Here is a 19,910-nt window from a genome sequence, read left to right as displayed (position 1 = left end):
TAAATAGTCCTCTGTCAAATCCTAACTTGTCCTGGATACAGGTGTTTGTGTGTTCATTTGTGACTTGGACAATGAAATAGAGTAAATGCAAAATGTCTAGATGATAACAGGCAGAAGAGTCCGCAAACACTTAAAGAGGGCAAGATAAGAGTTTAAAATTATCTTTATAAACTGGAAAAATGTTCCAAAACCCAAGCCAAAGACACATATGAAATGCTATAGATGGGAAAGAAAAATCAAATGCCCAAACAGAAAATTAGGAACACACAGCAGAATTCATCCGCTCAGTGTACAGGTGACTAGGGATAAACATGGGAAAAATGTTCTAGGTTAAATTAAAGACCACCAAGCACTGGAACAGGCTACCTATCACTCCCTGGAGTCTGGGAGGTAAGGGGATTTACAGTAAACCAGACAACACCCGTACAACATCCCAGCTTGAGGAAAAAGAGTAGGCACCATGCTCCCTCAGGTCCATTCCAAGCCACATCTCAGCAATTCCAGGCACCCGCTGCTGACTGGAGCCACCCAGCTCAGTATGAACCCGTCCCAGGAACTCTCCCAAGTTTGAAACCTCCTGTGATTTCGATCTTACCCAGGTAACAGCGCTGATCAGACAGGATCGAGTCAACACAGTTTCAATTATCCATTCAGTGTTACGGCTAAGCGATACGATACCACTTGCAAGCATACTCAGGCTTTCTCTAACTGCTAATTCAAGGTGAGCATGTCGGCAAAAACTCAGACAACGTGCAGGCGACACCACGTGTTCAATCGTGACTTCATTCCTCAGCGCTCTAAGCGTGTATCTTAGTCGATCTAAGCATACGTGCCATAAAACACCGTTGAAAAGTAGTGCGTTTAAAAAAAATAACAGACATAATTGCCAGTGATACCACAGTCATAAATTGAGATCATCATCCTCTGTCATGGTTGAAAGAGGTGCTTGGCCAGACCAAGGTTCAACACTTAGCATCTCTCTATGTTATTTTACAATAACAGTTGAGACAGTTAGACCTTATAAAAGCTAGCCTATTTCCTACATAGGCTCGTAACATCTAGCTTTTATTTTAACTTGGCTATGGTGCTGACAACTCTTTCAAGCTGTGCTTTTAAAGGAAGATATATCTTATTTGCAAACAAACATTACTGTAACATTAACCACCAATAAGAAAATCTGATCACCCCAAACCTTTGAAATCTTTAATCCGAGTAATACTGCATTCACAACGGAGACATTGCCTTCACTGCCTGTGACACAGCTCTGCAGAGTCCCAGATGCCTGAACTCTCAGGGTCATCGACAGCAACGGGAAAACGACGAGACTGAGGTTTTAATAACATGCAAAGCGAGCAATTTGGCTACCAACTTCTTTTCTCTTTGCTGCATTTAACTGCAATACTTTTTTTTTTTCTTTCTCTCCTTTCTCCTTTTGCAGGGCTAAGGAGCTACATCGCGGAAAGCTCCACTCCCCGCCCTTCTTGACATCACACCACGAAGTACTGGAAAAATGCAACTCTTAACCTAACAGGCCCGCTAATCAAGAGAGCTACACGCCTGCTTATTACAAAACTCCTTTCCCATTATGTTGCGCTTTCAATGAATCTCTTAGCTAGCAGCAGTCAAGAGCACCCCCCCCTGCTGGCATCAGAATGAATTTTACCAATTCAATTTGCTGGCTGCTCAAAACTAAAAAAGCCAGCTGATTGCTAGTTCAGACAGCTCTGTGTTCAGCCACTTGTGCACACTTGAAATTATCTGAATGCAGTTTGAAGACTACAGCAGAAATTTTGTAATTAGAATTCTGCAATGTAGATGGTAATTTTTCCCCCCTCAGCAACACACAAAGATCAGATAAACAGGAAGCAAATTGAGGAATTTTGCAACATGAATAGCGATCTGCCTCAAACAGGAAAAAAAAGGGGGGGAAGGGAGGAAGAAACCTTTGTGATCTGAAGTCCTGGTCTGATGAGACTCTTACACTCCAGTTGTAGAAGGGCTGCCTCAACAATACAGACAATCAAAGCAGGTGAGTGAAGTTATATATCATTAACTAATTTCTTGCCTTTGATGCTTGAAAACAGATGTTAAGTAGGTTCTGCAAATGTAAGATACTCCACACAGCCCTTGTATTCAAACTAGGGTTTTCTTAAAAAATATTTCCCACCCCATTAGGTGGATAAGGACCATATTTTCACAGAATCACAGAATGGTAGGGGTTGGAAGGGACCTCTGTGGGTCATCTAGTCCAACCCTCCTGCCGAAGCAGGGTTACCTACAGTAGGCTGTAGAGGACCTTGTCCAGGCAGGTCTTGAATATCTCCAGAGAAGAAAACTCCACAACCTCCCTGGGCAGCCTGTTCCAGGGCTCCGTCACCCTCAGAGGGAAGAAGTTCTTCCTCATGTTCAGACGGAACTTCCTCTGCTTCAGTTTGTGCCCGTTGCCCCTTGTGCTGTCGCTGGGCACCACTGAAAAGAGTCTGGCCCCATCCTCCTGACACCCACCCTGAAGATATTTATAAGCATTTATTAGGTCCCCTCGCAGCCTTCTCTTCTTCAGGCTGAACAAGCCCAGCTCCCTCAGCCTCTCCTCGTAGGAGAGATGTTCCAGTCCCCTCACCATCCTTGTAGCCCTCCGCTGGACTCTCTCCAGTAGCTCCTCATCTTTCTTGAACTGGGGAACCCAGAACTGGACAGAGTACTCACCAGGGCAGTGTAGAGGGGAAGGAGAACCTCCCTCGACCTGCTGGCCACACTCTTCTTGATGCACCCCAGGATCCCATTGGCCTTCTTGGCCTTCTGGCTCATGGTTAACCTGTCGTCCACCAGGACACCCAGGTCCCTCTCCGCAGAGCTGCTCTCCAGCAGGTCCACCCCAAGCCTGTACTGGTGCATGGGGTTGTTCCTCCCCAGGTGCAGGACCTTGCATTTGCCTTTGTTGAACCTCATCAGGTTCCTCTCTGCCCAACTTTCCAGCCTGTCCAGGTCACGCTGAATGGCAGCACAGCCTTCTGGTGTGTCTACCACACCTCCCAGTTTGGTGTCATCAGCAAACTTGCTGAGGGTACATTCTAACTCTTCATCCAGGTCGTTGATGAAGAAGTTAAACAAGGCTGGGCCCAGTACTGACCCCTGGGGGACACCACTTGTTACCAGCCTCCAACTAGACTCAGCGCCACTGACGACAACCCTCTGAGTTCTGCCATTCAGCCAGTTCTCTATCCACTTCACCGACCACTCATCCAGCCCACACTTCCTGAGCTTCCCTAGGAGGATATTATGGGAGACTTGCTGAAGTCTAGGTAGACAACATCCACGGCTCTCCCTTCGTCTACCCAGCCAGTCATGTCATCATAGAAAGCTATCAGATTGGTCAGGCATGATTTCCCCTTGGTGAATCCATGCTGACTACTCCTGATAATCTTCTTTTCCTCCACTTGCTTGTTGATGACCTCCAGGATAAGCTGCTCCATCACCTTTCCCGGGATGGAGGTGAGGCTGACCGGCCTGTAGTTCCCTGGGTCCTCCTTCTTGCCCTTTTTGAAGGTTGGAGTGACATTGGCCTTTCTCCAGTCCTCGGGCACCTCTCCTGTCCTCCAGGACCTCTCAAAGATGATGGAGAGTGGCTCAGCAATGACATCCGCCAGCTCCCTCAGCACTCATGGGTGCTTTCCATCGGGGCCCATGGATTTGTGGACGTCCAGATCGCTTAAGCAATCCCTCACAGAGTCCTCCTCGACCAAGGGAAAGTCGTCCTCTCTGTGGTCTTCTTCTCTTACCTCCGGGGCCTGGGATTCTTGAGGGCCAGTCTTAGCACTGAAGACTGAAGCAAAGAAGGCATTCATTAGCTCTGCCTTCTCCGCATCCTCCGTCACCAGGACACCCGCCTCATTCAGCAGCGGCCCCACATTGTCCCTAGCCTTCCTTTTGCTGCTGCTGTAGTTGAAGAAGCCCTTCTTGTTGTTTTTGACATCCCTTGCCAGCTTCAGTTCCAGGTGGGCCTTGGCCTTTCTCCCTGCATGCTCTGACCACATTCCTGTACTCTTCCCAAGGGCCTGCCCCTCTTTCCACATTCCATGGACCTTTCTCTTCCACCTGATCTCCGCTAGCAGCTCCTTGTTTAACCATGCAGGTCTCCTGCCTCCTTTGCTAGATTTCTTTCTCAGGGGGATGCATTGCTCCTGAGCATGAAGGAAGTGACGTTTGAAGAGCGATCAGCACTCTTGGACCCCCCTGCCTTCGAGAGCCCTGGCCCATGGGATTCCTCCCAGTAGCTCCTTGAAGAGGCCAAAGTCAGCCCTCCTGAGGTCCAAGGTTTTGATCCTGCTTATCGCCCTGCTTCCTCCACGCAGGATCCTGAACTCGACCATTTCATGGTCACTGCAGCCGAGTCTACCTCCAACCTTCACATCCTCCACCAGTCCCTCCTTGTTTGTTAACACAAGGGGTAGCAGCGTGCCTTTCCTTGTTGGTTCCTCCACCACTTGCATCAGAAAGTTATCATCGATGCTCTGTAGGAACCTCCTGGATTGCGCCTGCCTAGCTGTATGGTCTTCCCAGCTGATGTCAGGGTGGTTGAAGTCCCCCATGAGAACCAGGGCCTGTGACTGTGAGGCTGCTTGCAGCTGCCTGTAGAAGGCCTCATCAATTTCCTCCTCCTGGTCAGGTGGCCTGTAGTACACACCCACCGTAATGTCACCTGTGTGAGCCTGTCCCTTAATTCTAACCCACAAGCTCTCAGCTCCTTCCTCATTTGCCCCCAGGCCAAGCTCAATGCATTCCAGTTGCTCCCTCACATACAGAGCAACTCCACCACCTCTCCTTGTTGGCCTGTCTTTCCTAAAGAGTCTGTAGCCATCCATGACAGCATGCCAGTCATGCGAGTTGTCCCACCACGTTTCTGTGATGGCAACCAAGTCGTAGCCGTCCTGCTGTATAATATAACCAGTATCCCTGCCATCTACTACTTTTCCTGACATTTCCTGCAACAGTGGAGTAAACCACGCAGAACAAGGGTATCTCCTCCTTTACACCCTCTTCCTGTCCTCTGCATGTCTCTAACAACCATAAACACAGTAGAGAAGGTCAACATACCCAACCCTCTCCATCTGAAATTTCCTCCCAGAGGGAAAGATGGAGGGAATTTGTTTAATTAAGCCAGCTGATCACTGGGTCACTGCGGTACTGTTGCCACCTGAGTCCTGGCAGACTTTGAACAATGATATGGATGAAACATACAGCCATCATACGAAGACAGTGACCAAGGAATTCCAAAAGCATTTTAATGTGGACAGTAACCCATCTCAAATATTTTAAATTTGTAAAATAACCCATGTCTTGGCTAAGTTAAAAAAAGGCTTTAGGACATCAGGAGGTCATACGGCAGCCACCAACACCGAGTTATTTGGTAGCATTAGGAGCTGCTCGGAAGCAGAGTGTTCTGTGCCTGCTGGCTGTACTCTGATGGTACAGCACGTACGCAGCCCTGGAGCGCTGTGATGCTCCGCAAACACATCAAACTGTGCTTAACAAATGCATGCAGAGGATGATGGAAACAGAGTTTCTTCCACGAGAACTTTTTGCTCTGGAAGTCTTGGATACACAGACTAAATGCAACATTTCTCGGGCTCTAACAGGCAGCTGCATCCTGTCATTTTCTGGGTATTAATATGCTGAACTAACTCTTCCCTCTGTAATTACTCACATCCAGATCCTAATCTGATTTGAAATCTGATTTTCTGAGTGTCACATGTTGATTTTTGATTACATACTTTTCTGTATTAAACAAAAGGAACCCAGCCAGGCGTGAAGCCAAGGTTGCAGCAGATACCTTGAGAACACATCAGGAGTAGCTCGACTTTGTAGGTTTTGCCGTCTGAGCCATCCTGTTGTGGAAACTTGACATTATTCTAAGACACTATTCTTGCCCTTTTATATATATATATATACATATTTCTTTAATCAGTTATATTTTTCATTACATATTGGATGAGCTAAAAGATATTTCTGTATCATGAAACTGAGCAGGTGTTTTTTTTTTCTTAAAATGACCTAAAAAATCTCAACAATCTCAATTCCAAGATTTTCCAAAGAGAAATGCAATTCAAAAGATTATTGTATCATGTATCAGTAAAACATAAACCGACAGACACTTCCACCAGTTTAACACAGAAGCTTGTTATTTCAACAACTCTCTTCTTCAGTACAGAGATCTAGTAAGAGCTACAAGCAGCACAAAGATTTAAAGGGGGCCTACAGCAAAGATGGGGACAAACTTTATAGCAAGGCCTGTTGTGACAGGGCAAGGGGCAATGGCTTTAAACTAAGGGAGGGCAGATTTAGACTCGATATAAGAAAGCAATTTTTTACAATAAGGTCGTGAAACACTGGCACCAGAGAGGCAGTGGAGGCCCCATCCCTGGAAACGTTCCAAGGCCAGGTTGGATGGGGGTCTGAGCAACCTGGTCTAGTTTAAGATCTCCCTGCTCACTGCAGGGGGGTTGGGCTAGATGACCTTTAAAGGTCCCTTCCAACCTAAAGCATTCTATGATTCTACATGAAATCCACAATCTTCAGATAGAGTACAACTAGGACTACAGCTTTGGGTTTTCTGATGACTCATGTAGACCCAACATTTGGAGAGGAAATCTAGACCATCAAGATAGCGGGGGGAAAAAGGCACTATTTCGAGCATAGCTTTTTGTGGACAAATTGGGGCAGGAAGTGCCATCTTCTGGATGGAGAGAGAGACCCAGGGCCTAACCACAGCGGTCAGAGCCCCCACGTCTTCACCAGGGAAGCTCTGTTGCACTCAGTGCTTTGGTCAAGCGGCAGCTCAGGCAAGCACCTAAATTCCTCCTACTGTCCAAAACCATCGTGGTGCTGGATTTTCGTTTCTTAGACTAAGCCTCTTGGTACAGTTAGAGAGTGAGTGACTGCACACATCTATGCTTCTCTCAGCCCTTTATTTCTTTTTCGGACACACTGAAGAGCCCCGAAGAACGATGAACTTGGCACCCTGTAATGCTGAAGCATAGTAAGAGAACAAAGCAGTGCCTTTAATCGTCCTTCGCTGAAGACAAGTCTGGAAATCTGTCCATTTTGCTCTCAGCTGTCCCCTCGTTTCCATTTTTGCTGCAGTGCCGACACAGAAGACAGCCATTGCCCTCAGTAAGATCATTTATACGTTAACTTGTCTGGCAAGAGCAGACCTATGGGGTGAGACTAGAGCGGATCTGAGAAAAGGCAGAAAAGAGTGAGACAACCTTGTCCAACCAAACAAGGGTTACTTTTTTGACCACTGAGTAGTAGTCAAGGCTGTTTCTTTCGGAAGACAGTAAGGTAATGCGATATACAGTATGCTTCTAGAGAATGATATTCTTAAATTTATCAAGCATATTAGCCTTACCATAATATAATCTCATCCCAAAGTGCTTTATAAACTATGAATGCTAGAACCAGAAACTGTTTCAATTATAATAAAAACACAGCTACATCTTGTTTATGGATTCCTATCAGCTCCCCGTAACACTATGCAAGAATTAATGTTACCTACCAAAGAATACTGTATCCTTGCAATTTCAGTAACTTACAGAATCAACAATTTCAATTCAGTTTCTGGCCTACCAATAGTTCTATTTGATTTGAAAATAACTACCGTTGACAAATAACACCTCTCTTTCCTCTGCAAGTCAGAAGAGAGTTTATTGTCTCCAAGCAAGATGGTAATTCGTTTGCATAAGTTCCATGAAAGCTGTTTGAGGGAATCCTCTATAGCCTCTAGCTTGTGAGGAAGAAAAACCATTCAAAGCTTAGCCCACCCTCCTTCACTTTTTATTTATCGGTCGAAATGTGTTTTCTTTGCAAATTCATATTACCCGCTCACTTTGGTGATTTTCTGTAATGGGTGAGCACAGAAAGGTAGGCTCTAGAATTAGTGTCTGCCAGAACTGTTTGAATGGAACAGATATGCATGTGCAGTCACACACACTTTTGCCAGAAGGGACACAGCTTTTGGGGCTTACTTCATGAACAAATTTGTTATTTTTATAGCACAAGCCACAGCTTTACCCGCGTACCCTAAACCTTCTCTCTTCAATTGTCTGCACTGCAGAGAATTCTTCCAGTTTTATTCATTGGCCTTGACAGTATTAGCCCAAGTTCTTTATCATAAACAGAAATTACATTACCTCTAAAAAATCAATTATTTAAATGATCCTATATAATAAACACAAAGGATTTAACTAGCTAAACAAAGCCTGCTTACACGCCTTATTAGACACCTCTCTGGTAAAATTTCAGCTGTTGTACCAAATCCTGACTTTGTTCTTCATATAAGAAAACCATTCCTATTATCCTGCATACAATGTCACTGGAGCCCACAGTAGCAAATGTCACTCCAGTAATATCGAGTACTTCTGGTATGTAAAAAATGGTTATTTGCTGCTAACAGCCAGTATCTATACTGTGCACATCTACTATTCCAGAAGAGAAAAACAGTCACTGAGGAAAAACGAACACTAGAAAATGTGTTAACGTTCAACACGCGCTGTCTAGGTAACTCAGGAAATCTTCAAGTCATCAAGATTTCTCTAAGTGCGGGCATTACAATTTAAGCCCAGAAAACCTTCTGTAACAGTCTAGTCCATAGATGCTCATCAAAAACAGTGACTCTAAGTGAAGCTGGAAGCTCTTCTGCTGATGCCCAAGCAGAGTATTTCTAAGACCTTTTCTTCTGCATCATTCAGCGTCTGCTGGAGTAGCAACAGGAATAAAAACACACTGGTGTTATAAAGTGATCCAGACATTACTGACGGTGCCGACGGGAAGACAGTGCGTAGCACAAACAGAAGTACCTTCTCAGAATCATTTCTTAAAGCACAATTGCAAGATTTTGAGTTCTTTTTTTTCCTTTTTATTAATAGGATTAAATCTAATTGGTTAATTTTTGCAAAATTATTATAGATAAGAGTTACATGATGCAAAGAATCTGTTGTGCCAGAGGTACCACTAAACCGGCCTTTTGTAATACAACAGACCTGGTTTGATGCTCTGTCACCACATCTGATGCATTTAAACTTTGCAGTGTACGAACAGATGGTTTGCTCATTCCTGAGTGAGCTTGCCCTTCTGCAGTCATAACATATTAATAAATTTCAATTTGGATTAGTATATACCATGTTATCTGCTAGAGGGATGTGACGATTTCATATTCCTTGATGGTTCCAGAACAGTTTAGTGTACCACTTTTTTCCTGGTCAGAGAGTTAACAGAACAGAATCTCGTAAAAGAAAAAATCCTTCTGTACGTTACAGAGGAGGAGCTGTACAAGCAAGCAAGCATTTTCAGTATTTGTAGAATTTCTGGATTCAAAGCACTTGTCTTCAGGAATGCACAAGGCTCAAATGTTGTAATGATAATAGAGACTACCCACTTTAAAAAGCATACCCAAAAGTACTGAAGTTTTAAGGGAATTTGGTTTTGAAGGTCATTTTAAAGACTGGCACAATGAAACAATAATCCTGTTTTAGCGGTTGAACAGTCTTTCACACTGATTTTTTGTTTTTATCTTTTATCATAATCCTTACAAGAAGAACATTGCTAAACTTTGTGAGCATTACAAAAAATTGGCTCCTGATAGTACAGAACACACAGCTAAGCAAGCCAATGCTAAGTTTACTCACGATATTCCAGTATTTCAGCTGCCTTTCACTTATTTGCAACTTTCAGAAAAATTTCCCTAGAATCAGACTGAAGTTCTATCATGTTTGTTTGTTAAACACAGGTGACAAAACAAATACATATAAGATAAACACATTTTCCTGCAAGAGGAAAACAAGCCTCAACACCCACTTTTGCTAACTTTTGAAGAAGAAAATATTATTTAAGAAGTTATATATGAGCAAGCTCAGATAGAAAGAATTTTTGTAAGGAGGGGAAAAAAAAAAATGAAAGGAGACCTTGCCCACTGTACTGCTATGTATTAGGAAGATGCAGGAAGTATCAACCTCTGGGGCTACAACCATGTAGTTCAGCCTGTTCAATGGGAAGCAGAAGAGGGATGTACACAGTGAGAGATTAAAGCACACCTTCCTTAGAGGGATGTTAAAATCAGGAACAAGACACACATATTCCTTGCAGTTTATATGCATTCTGCAAATCCTGTGTATTTATCTAACAAAACAAGACAACTGGTTAAGTTCCTGTGTCTTCTCCTTGCTAGGAATATGGCGAGATTTCAACATGTGATAAAGATGCCGCTGCCAGTCAGCCCTACGCCACAGATAGTGCTCTCCCACAACAAGCTTGGTAAGTGGGGATTTCATGCCACCCTGTTCAGATTTCAGAGAGGAGTATGAAGCAAAGCAACACATACGGTTCAAATCTTAACAGTACTAGATAATAGGGATTTTTTCATTCTTTCCTGTCAGAAGAAAGATAGTATTTTCATTTCCAGACACTCTGATAACCAGGTATTGCGTGTTTTACCTCACTATTTTTCATGGAGCATTTCCTTCTCACTTTCCCTACGCTCTGAAGACACCGAATCGCTAGCAGTCAGACCGTATTTTGACCCTGGCACTTGGGCAGGCCTGCAGATCTCCTTAAGCAGAAAGAAAAGATTTAAACAGTAAGGAAGTCACAGGTCAGATTTCTCATGTTCTAGCAGAGTCTGCAGAGAAATACTGTGCACAGGCTGCCTAAGTATACTTGAGTTGAATGTCTTCTTTCCCAAACGCTAACCTGAAAATGCTAGCAAAGTTTTAAAAAAGTGTAAATAAAATATATTTATGGTCACATCAGATCCTATGTACATTTTCTCATGATTCAGGTTACATATAACTTTTACTTCAAACAGAACCATTAAATATCTTTGGACTCTACTACATTTCTAACTTTCTTTAATTTTTTTTTTCTGATTGGAAGAATGATACGCACCTCATATCATTGGATTTATTGTAACTTTTTGACATAGGAATCTGAGGGATGTTACACACTTGAGTACATTAAGATGGAGCCATTCCTTAACATTGGATTTCTTGCAACTGAATCTCAGTCTTAGTGTCTGTTTTGTATTCATCAGCTACATAGCGTATGAAAATAATCCATGCACTTCTGCCCCCCAACAAATACAATGATGGGCTCTTCATTTATAATTTCAAAATTTCTATCCCTTTTGTGACTACTCATTTACATCAACTTGTTCTACGAAGCTTTTGAACGCTCCTCCTCCAGTCAGAATTTAGTTCTTCCAAAGTCTTGACTCCATATAACAATTTTGGCCTGGATCCTGCTGCTGGGTTCATGGGAAATAAAACTTGAAATAGAACAAAAAATGCTGTTGTGTACATTCTAAAATATATTTTCAATGGATTATAATGAAGCTGCTTTAGAAACTACAATAAAGAGTGAATGGAAAGAAAAGCACTGAGGTCAATAAAACTGTTGGAATTAGTAAGTCACAGTTAGACTTGCAGTCAACTTCTGTGACTAAGCCGAACAGGCATGTCAAAAACACTGTTTAGCTGGAAGTATAGCACACTTCGGATAGAAGACAAGTTAGTCCTCCAAGCCCATCAAAAACCAGCGAAGGAAAATAAATGCCGGAAAAGTCCATCAGCTCCACAAGAACACAGCTCGCTTAGCAACTTCAAACCATGAAAATAAATATTGTATGAGCATATGAACCTAGTGTACACACATTAGTAAGCTAACTCAACGTTTTTTCCTTTTATGATATAACTTCTTGTTACTGCATTTTGCTTCCTGTTAAGTAACAGAGTCAAATAAACAGTTATTAGGATCTGGCTTCACGTGTTTAAGAAAAAATGACAAAAAAATCCACAAAAAGCAGATCCTGAAAATCAAGTTCCCTTGGCCATGACAGACTGCATATGGTATGCAACAGAGGACAGGAACCACCGCCACAGCGGGAGCAGACCTACCGTCAAACAACCCATCAGGCTCTGCTCGAACGGTCTCTGGAAGGCTCGGGGGTCTCCGCACCAGTCCAGGAGCTCTGTTGCTGCATTATGGAAGTTCGCTGGGTTCTGTAAGTGCTGAAAAGGGAAGATGAAGCAACATGGTAAACAACATACACAAGGGCTGACGTAGTCTTTTGTATATCACATTAATGCCAAGTTTGGAAACCAGGAACAGCACATAATTTGGAAGAAAGACCTTAAATTGCACGGTGAATACAGAAAGTCCTACTTCATTCTTATTAATATTTACGCAGATTTTCTAGTTTTCTCATATGAACTCATCAGACACAGGTGAGCTGTCGCTGAAATACCAGAGCTCCCCTGAATTCCTTCTTCCATAACATCACTTCTCCCCACCTGCAAACCGTAACGGATTCTACTCGGAAATCAAAACTGTCTGAGCCCAAATTGAGGGAAATTCCAGTCTTACATTCAAAGTCTTTGCCTTGGGCTTAAGCTCCATTGTCAGGACACGCCAGCACAGCCATGCCTTCCGACAATCAAGATTTTAACCTTTGCCTGCCAGCCAGCAGGCAAACTAGACGTTCTCAGAAAATACCAGTGACGGTGCAAAGCACGCTTCCTATACCAATCCCTCCTAGGAGTTCTGCTTTCTGTTTATCATGATGTAGCATCACGAGCAGTTTGGGTGATCAGCTGCGGGATGACGAAAAACAGAGGATTATTTCTTGACTGAAGTATGGTGGGATATTGCCATGACCAAAAACATTTTCACACGCACAGAAATCACCTAGAAATTTCAGAGTGGAATCCTACCTCTCCTGAAGAGGCTGGCACAATTTTGAGAGAAAACTCTGGTTTTGTTTTGAAATTTGCATCGGCAAGGCAACTTTTTAACTGTTATGTTCACCTCTGCCTTTGTACTGAACAACCTGTTGTCTTGTTTTCAGAGGCATTTAGTAAACTTACCCGATACTATTATTCACACTGTCACCCCCTGCTCTGCTACACTGCCAAAGTATTCCAACATTTTAGCAAGAGATGAGGGAGGGCATAGGAAAGCAGGAATTTTATTTACATGAATAACATTGCTACTAAATTCTCCAGTTCTGGTGATGCTACATATTTCAATGAAAACTCCAGAAACAAGAAAAGAGTGTATTTAGGAATTGTTGGTATCTTTTCAAATAGTAGTTTTATAATTCCTGGGGTTGCTGAGAAAAACATGCGAATGAGATTTTATCTGGAAGGCCCAAAACCCAGAGGCATCATTTTTAAAATACAACATTATTTTTGAATCAGTTGCATAATTTGGGAAAACACAACTGCTCATTTCTAAGCATCTGGATTAACAATAATGTTCACAATCTATTTTTCCCCCTCATCCCCCATGCCTGAGAAACCGCATATATTAACTCTATGACAAATGAAGAAAAGAAAAAATTCTTCCCATGCCAGGTTTTGAGGAGTTCCCAGTCCGTCAGTTTTTGGATCACGTTACTGTAACTCTTATTGAATGAAAGCTCTTGGTCAGAGGCCTTGTTTTAACAAGAGATGACTGACATACGGGGCATTGATTTTTAAAATAGCAGAATTTGAAAAAGCAGACAGGCGTCGTGCAATGCGGTTTTCTTCCTCTGCTTTACAAACACGGACCATAGCTCATGCTGCCATCCAGCTTGATAGCCTTACCTAGGCTGCATTTCAGAACAACGTTTCTTTGCCAACTGATCATCTAGTTGTTGTAGTCGTCAAACTATTGCGTATACAATTTACAATATACAAATTAAACAGAAGCATCTAAGTAAATAAATGTAAAAAGCCGTATTTTAAGGTTTCTCGTAAAAAAAAAAGAATCCCATAGACAGAGCCAGCAGTTTGGGTTATGAATCCTGTAAGCGAAACGAAAAAGGATGCCTTTTTGAAGGCTTCATTTAATCCTCCAGAGAAGTGACCACCTGACACCAAATCTCTCAGCATATACTGCTCCTTCTGCACGCCACTTTCATCTGCAGGGGAAAGAGAAGTTGGTTCGAACACCTCTACAATAGCACATGTAAGCTCTGCTACCATCAAATACACGATTTCCAGAAGGCAAGAAAGGCTCGTAAGCTGGTGAGCAAATCGCACCATACTGAACACACGCTGCACCAGTAGGACACAGATCACTGATCTCTCAGTAGGGAAAAAAACCCAAAAACCCCTTCCACACAGAAACAACATAAGGAAAAATTCACTGACAGCTTCTCAGTTCTGTACCTGAGACAGTCTTTAATAACCCTTCCCTACTTGGGAAACGAATTGAGATCTGCTGATGAAAAGCCCTAAATAAGAACTAGATACTACTTATTTTTACCAGTGTTGCCATTTGCCAGCTACGCACATGACATCTTCCACCAATGCTTACAACAAAATTTCCCCATCGAGAAACACACATTCTACTTGAATCAGAACAATATTTCTAGGTTTAGGCCAACAAATGAAAAGCACAGCAGGACCTTAGCCACATGCTTAATTTTCAGTCCAGCACCACATAATGCCAATTTGTACTCAGCATGACACCACTGGAAAGCACTATCCCTTTCCTAAAGGTCCAACATCTATTAAATCTGCATTGCCTTGTGTAAGAAAAGGCTCCTTCTACTCACCTGTGTCAAAGCAGGGGTGACCTCAATGACTTAACTGCTTGTTTTGCAACTCTCCATCTGGTCATTTCACTGTATGGCGACTGAGCACAGAGGCACACTGTCATAACCTACTTCTTCAATACACAGGGGATGCTGAAACCCTGACTTCTTCAATGCAACTACGCAACCGAAACTAGTTTAGAAACTCACTGGGGAACATAAGCAGTTCTGTTAGTGCCATTCTAGGCTAGAAATCCCAAAACAAACCATAAGAAAACGCTGTCAGAATACCAGTGATCTCTGTCTCTGTGGAATGGATTTGAGTAGTTTCTGGGAGGCGAGAAAAGCTGGTCCTGCGGAGACACTTCTTGCAATGTCACACACAGTTCTGTCTGGGACATATTTCTCCCAGCTTTCTGACTGACTTTACATTTTTAAATTAAGTTTCTCCTCCCATTTTTCCTTTTCAGATTACAGAGGGCAAGGCTACTTTTGTAGAAAACAAAGAGAAGATCCAGCATGAACCAAAGCACGAGGCAGGTGCAATTCCTTCCCTCACACAACAAGACACTCCAGATGCCTACTGCAATCTTTTATTTACCGACAGCTTAAACACTGCATCTGGGGCAAAAAGCCCCAATGTCATTCACATCCTCACAACAAAAAGCCTGCTTGAGAAAAATATCACATCTACTATATTCATCGAACAAGAAAGTAGAGAGATTTTCTTAGCTCTCGATCCAAGAACAGAAATGCAAAACAAAGCTTATGCCAGACCCATCCATCAGCTTTGTTGTGAAGCATTTCCCATGCACGGCTCCATCCTCTTCAGCTGAAATTACTGGCAGCATTTTGACAGAAGCAAGGCGTGTGCTTGAAGAGTCTAGTCTGGAACTGTGCTTCATGTAAACAAGGGGGGGCGGAGGGGAATCGCCTTAGTAGATGGTTTAGAAAAAAGCAACAGCGAACCAGATCTGGCTGTGACACACCTTGGTGTATCTTCAAAGCTACTGGTGAAGGGACACCTAACACCACCATGCTTGCAAGCAATGGTGTTTTCAACAAGTGGAGAGGATTTGTATTAATAAAAACTGAAGCAAGGACGAATAAAGCCTATAAACTGAATGAATCGGTTATTTACCAGATTGCTTTCGGTATCATCTGATTTTTTTGAAGGCTATTAGTGAAACATGACAATTTCTATTATTTCAAAACCTAAGAACATTTTCAGCGTAACCAGTTATAATTCCAAAACCCTAATATTTCCTTAGCCTAAATGAAACAGAAATCACAGTAGCAGCTGATGCATGTTAGCGTAGGATTATTGCAGGGATCACCAGGTGGTGCTTGGAAGAGACAGTCTCTGCGAGTCATTTATTTCTGGTCTTGGAAGGAATCTTGTGTTCTTTGTAGCATTTCATTTCGCAGTCTGGTGTAGGGGGACGGAGAAAACAGCGAAGAACTTTGCTCTCCAGTTTACTGTGTCCAACATGAGTGAGCTGAACCAGCAAAGGCCCTACCTGAGGACTGGGCTGATATTTGGGCTGGATTCCAGAGAAGACCAGAACATCCACCTGCGGCTCATGATCACCTCCAGCTTAAATGTTTTACTTTTAGGTAAAGCACAGATCGTTTTTACAAACTAGAGTGGACCTGTGGGCAGAGGATGCAGGTACAAAAGCACCGAAGTTTATTAGCTTTCACAGCAACTGCCTGTCTGCCTGTTCCACGGCTTGCTGCTGTAGTAGTCGCCCGGGGCAGGAGGGAACACCCCAACGACAGACAACGTCCACATAGGGAGTTCCACACAACAGCTGACATGCGGCAATTTTTGGTGCAAACATTTCCAAATGCAGCCACTTCTTGAAAGTGTTACTCCCTTCCAATTAGACAGTGAACAACTAGTCCTGACATGCAATAAAACTCTGCAATGGGCCCAAAAGCATGAGCTTCATCCTGCGTATGAATTCAGGCTCCTATGAGTGAAACAGCCATGTGTAAGAAAGATCTTATTTTTTAAAAGGATACTAAAGCACAAGCAAGTACTTTCAGTCTACACGCCCACACCAAGGTGGGTGCAAACCACTTCCTGCAACCAAAGACTCGATATGATTTTAGAGATAAGAAACCAATTATCCACATTGAAGTACGACAAGGACAACAGACAACAGCCTTATCTCCTCTAAATATAGAAGACTGCAAACCAGATGCACACTCATGTATCTTTGACAGAACAGTCTAGTAAGTAATGGAAGAACAAGAGTCAAAATTCAGAGAAAATACAGAGGGTTAACGTTATCTCACACAAGCATCTAGAAACGCTAACATGACAGCAATGGTATGGAAAGTGAATCATTTAAACATGGAATCCATATGTTCCAGTTTGTTGCTATACAAAACAAATGCAGAGTTTCAATTTACAAATGACATATCTCTGGTGGAGGATTTTTTTCTCTCTTTTCTGTGGAATACATCAGACTGAAGGCACAGACCTAATTTGCCACAACTTAACCTATTCAAAAAGAGATGTCATGCAAATAAGTTTTCGAGCAGCAAACTGCTTAACTATGCTAAAAAAGTTATTGCATTTATTTACATGATGTCACACCAAATTACGAAGGCTGACTCAAGTTGTCTGTTTATTTTGCCGAGTTACGTCTGCTCTGCGTCTCACTCCTTGATTTAATTGAGCTGCTGAAGATAATAGAACTTATCTCACAGACACTATGCCATGTTGCTAGACTCTAGGTTAATTAATAGTAGCCTACAGTCACTGAATTTCTCACATGGTTAGCCACTTGGACCCTGTCTACTGTCTAGCTTCACTCATCAACGAGTCTGGGAATTTTACATTAGCGACAGAACGCGCTTGCAACACAGGGAGCGTCTGACTGCACAGAAAATTAAAACACAGCTAGGTGGTGGGCAGCCTTTTCCCCACTCTGAAGTTAACCCATTCTTCCACACCATGTGGCAAGGCTGCACGCACACTTGGCAAAACTTCTGGTACACCGACTGGGGAAACTAAATCCAGCAGGCAGCTGCTCTCCTGCAGGACAGCGAGCTCTGGCTGCCGTTCCACCAGCACCGCCAGCTACCGCAAGCGCCGGCGGCTGCCAGCCCGGAAAGGCTCCTGCCTCCCACGGCCTTGCCTTCTCCCGCAGCACGGGAGGACACGCGGCTGCACGGGGAACCAGCCTCATGCTGTGCTGCTCATCCCAGCTGCACTGGCTCTCCAGAATGGCACGCGGTGTCCTCGGACCTTCGTCATCGCAGCCAGGCATGCCTCTCCAGCCGCAGGCCACTCGGGAGCTCAGGGGAACAGTCACCGCTTACAGCACGGCATCTTTTCATGCCCACACCAGACTGAAGTGGACCCAAAGCTAGGGATTCATTTTCTGGATGTGCTTTGTCTCCTGGCAGGCTGCCCCGAGAGCTCCTTCCCCAAACCGCACGCTTCCACCACTGTCGGTGCGCCAGGCCATGCCGGCCGTTCTGACCGCAAACTCGCCTCCCGAATGCTGATTTTCAGGCATCACTTACAGCGAGATTCCCCGCGCGACCACCCAGTCATCAGACCCGACTCAAAGACGGTGGCAGCCAACAAAAGGCAGGGCTGGGAAGGTAGCGGCACTCCGCTCTCCGCAGCCCACACTTTGGATTAAATGCATCACGAAACTTCTCCCGAAGGTGGAGCTAGACCGTCAATTTAAGAGGAAGACAAAGTTAAGTTCACAGTATAAACACTGCTCCTGCCTCACAACACCCCTCGTTTTTAAAATAACGGTACTTTTGATGATTTCAACCTAGAGAAATATTTTTTGTTATTACTATCCCTCGTTACTCTCCGTAAAACACATTGTATTCAAGGAGAGATACCAAAAGGAAATAACGATCCTTGGTGTACTGATATCGTACATATTTACTCTGGGGTTAATCCTCAGACTTCGGCCAAGTTATTCCTGGTTTAGACAACTGGTTCATCTATGAGTTCTGCAAAGCCTTGCAACAGGTCCAGAACTTCAAGTGATCTAAAACCCAGGACCAAACCCATCTTTTCCATACGATGAGCCAGATATTCAGCATGCCATAAATTTCGCATAGAGCTCATGACATTTGAAACGCATGTATACAACTCAAGTTCACATGATCTGCTCGCTATTTTCAGCCGCTGGCATGCAGGTTTTCAAGACTTCCTCCACAACAATGGAAGTTCAAATTCTCCTGTGGCTGTAAAATCTAACAATTTAAAAGCAAAACAAAACATACGGCAGTTATCAAACTTTATACACAAAAATAAGGATGCTCAAAATTATTAATGCAGAAACCATAGTTCCTTTGGAAACAAACTGATGGATCCTGGCTGAGAAGGAGCTGACCCTCTCTCTTCCATGCCTATGTGAGTTCTGTAACTCCAGTGCGTAGTCGCTCTGACCCTTGAGAGACAGGATTTGGTGTCCAGGTGCTTTGGCAGATTCTGCCAGGCAATTCAGACTTTTTTTTGTCTATCTTATTAATCATCCAGACATTGCCTGCAATCACATGCAATGAAAATGCACTGTTGTACTGAAGGGGGGTGAAGAGGGGAGTGGAAAGAAAGGGACCTGGGAAGGGGAAGGACCGAGAGAACAGAGACTACTGAAACAACCCAGGAGCAGAATTACTGCGGTCCTGCATGTCGGGCAAAGGGCGTTCAGCTCCCCAAGGACCACTAATCACCTATCTAAAGAATGTAAACAGGATTCCTGGTCAGACACCCTTGACGCCACGTAACCAAGGGGAGTCAAGGCCGCTCTCTGTTCATTACTCAGCGCGCAAGTATGTTCCCACTAGACCTAAATTTGATAGCTCACTCGGCATCGTAAGCAAGAGCAGAGGACCTGCAAATCAGCAAGGATCATTTGCTGTCATACATTAATAGACCCTTAATTACTTTAAAAGCTGAGCAGGCTCCGTGAGCGAGCCCAGCCACAAGCCCCTCTCCCTGTCCCACGCACAGGCCTCTACTCCAGATCCCCAAGCACCCAGAATCCTCTCCCTGCCTGGTGTGCCCTCGGCTGGCTGCAACAGCTCAGGGGGTGGTACAGAAATACAGGACAGTAACCGAGGACACGCTTCAAATGTAGAATATGATGCAACCTGAAATAGGTGGTTTCTCTATTTTTATTTCTTTTGTTTTACAGTCAGGTGTGATCACACAAAGGCCTCACCCACAAGCAGCTACAGTCAGTCTATTAAAAACTCATCTGCAAAAAAGATGTGAAACCAATGGCCTTTTTCTTTTTCAAGAGGATAGAGGGGAGTATTGAGCTGTCTTCTGGGAGGGTGATTTTTGTTT

At 43.6% G+C, this 19,910-nt stretch overlaps 1 protein-coding gene across 5 annotated transcripts in view; it reads right to left on the bottom strand.

Annotated features, from left to right (window-relative positions):
• The window catches only part of ZMIZ1 (zinc finger MIZ-type containing 1), a 363,339-nt gene that overhangs the window by 136,669 nt on the left and 206,760 nt on the right, over positions 1-19,910 (bottom strand). For all 5 annotated transcript variants that reach the window (XR_012764244.1, XM_075422954.1, XM_075422952.1 and 2 more), the window contains exon 5: positions 11,946-12,059. Coding sequence is in view for 4 of the 5 variants with exons in the window: in XM_075422954.1 (XP_075279069.1) it covers positions 11,946-12,059 (114 nt within the window). In the remaining variant the exon portion in view is untranslated. The remainder of the gene's footprint in view (positions 1-11,945; positions 12,060-19,910) is intronic.

Source organism: Opisthocomus hoazin, chromosome 6 (assembly GCF_030867145.1).
Source record: "Opisthocomus hoazin isolate bOpiHoa1 chromosome 6, bOpiHoa1.hap1, whole genome shotgun sequence".
NCBI classification, from domain to species: domain Eukaryota; kingdom Metazoa; phylum Chordata; class Aves; order Opisthocomiformes; family Opisthocomidae; genus Opisthocomus; species Opisthocomus hoazin.
Note: the sequence above shows the minus strand (reverse complement) of the source record. Positions and strands in the feature narration are given on the sequence as shown.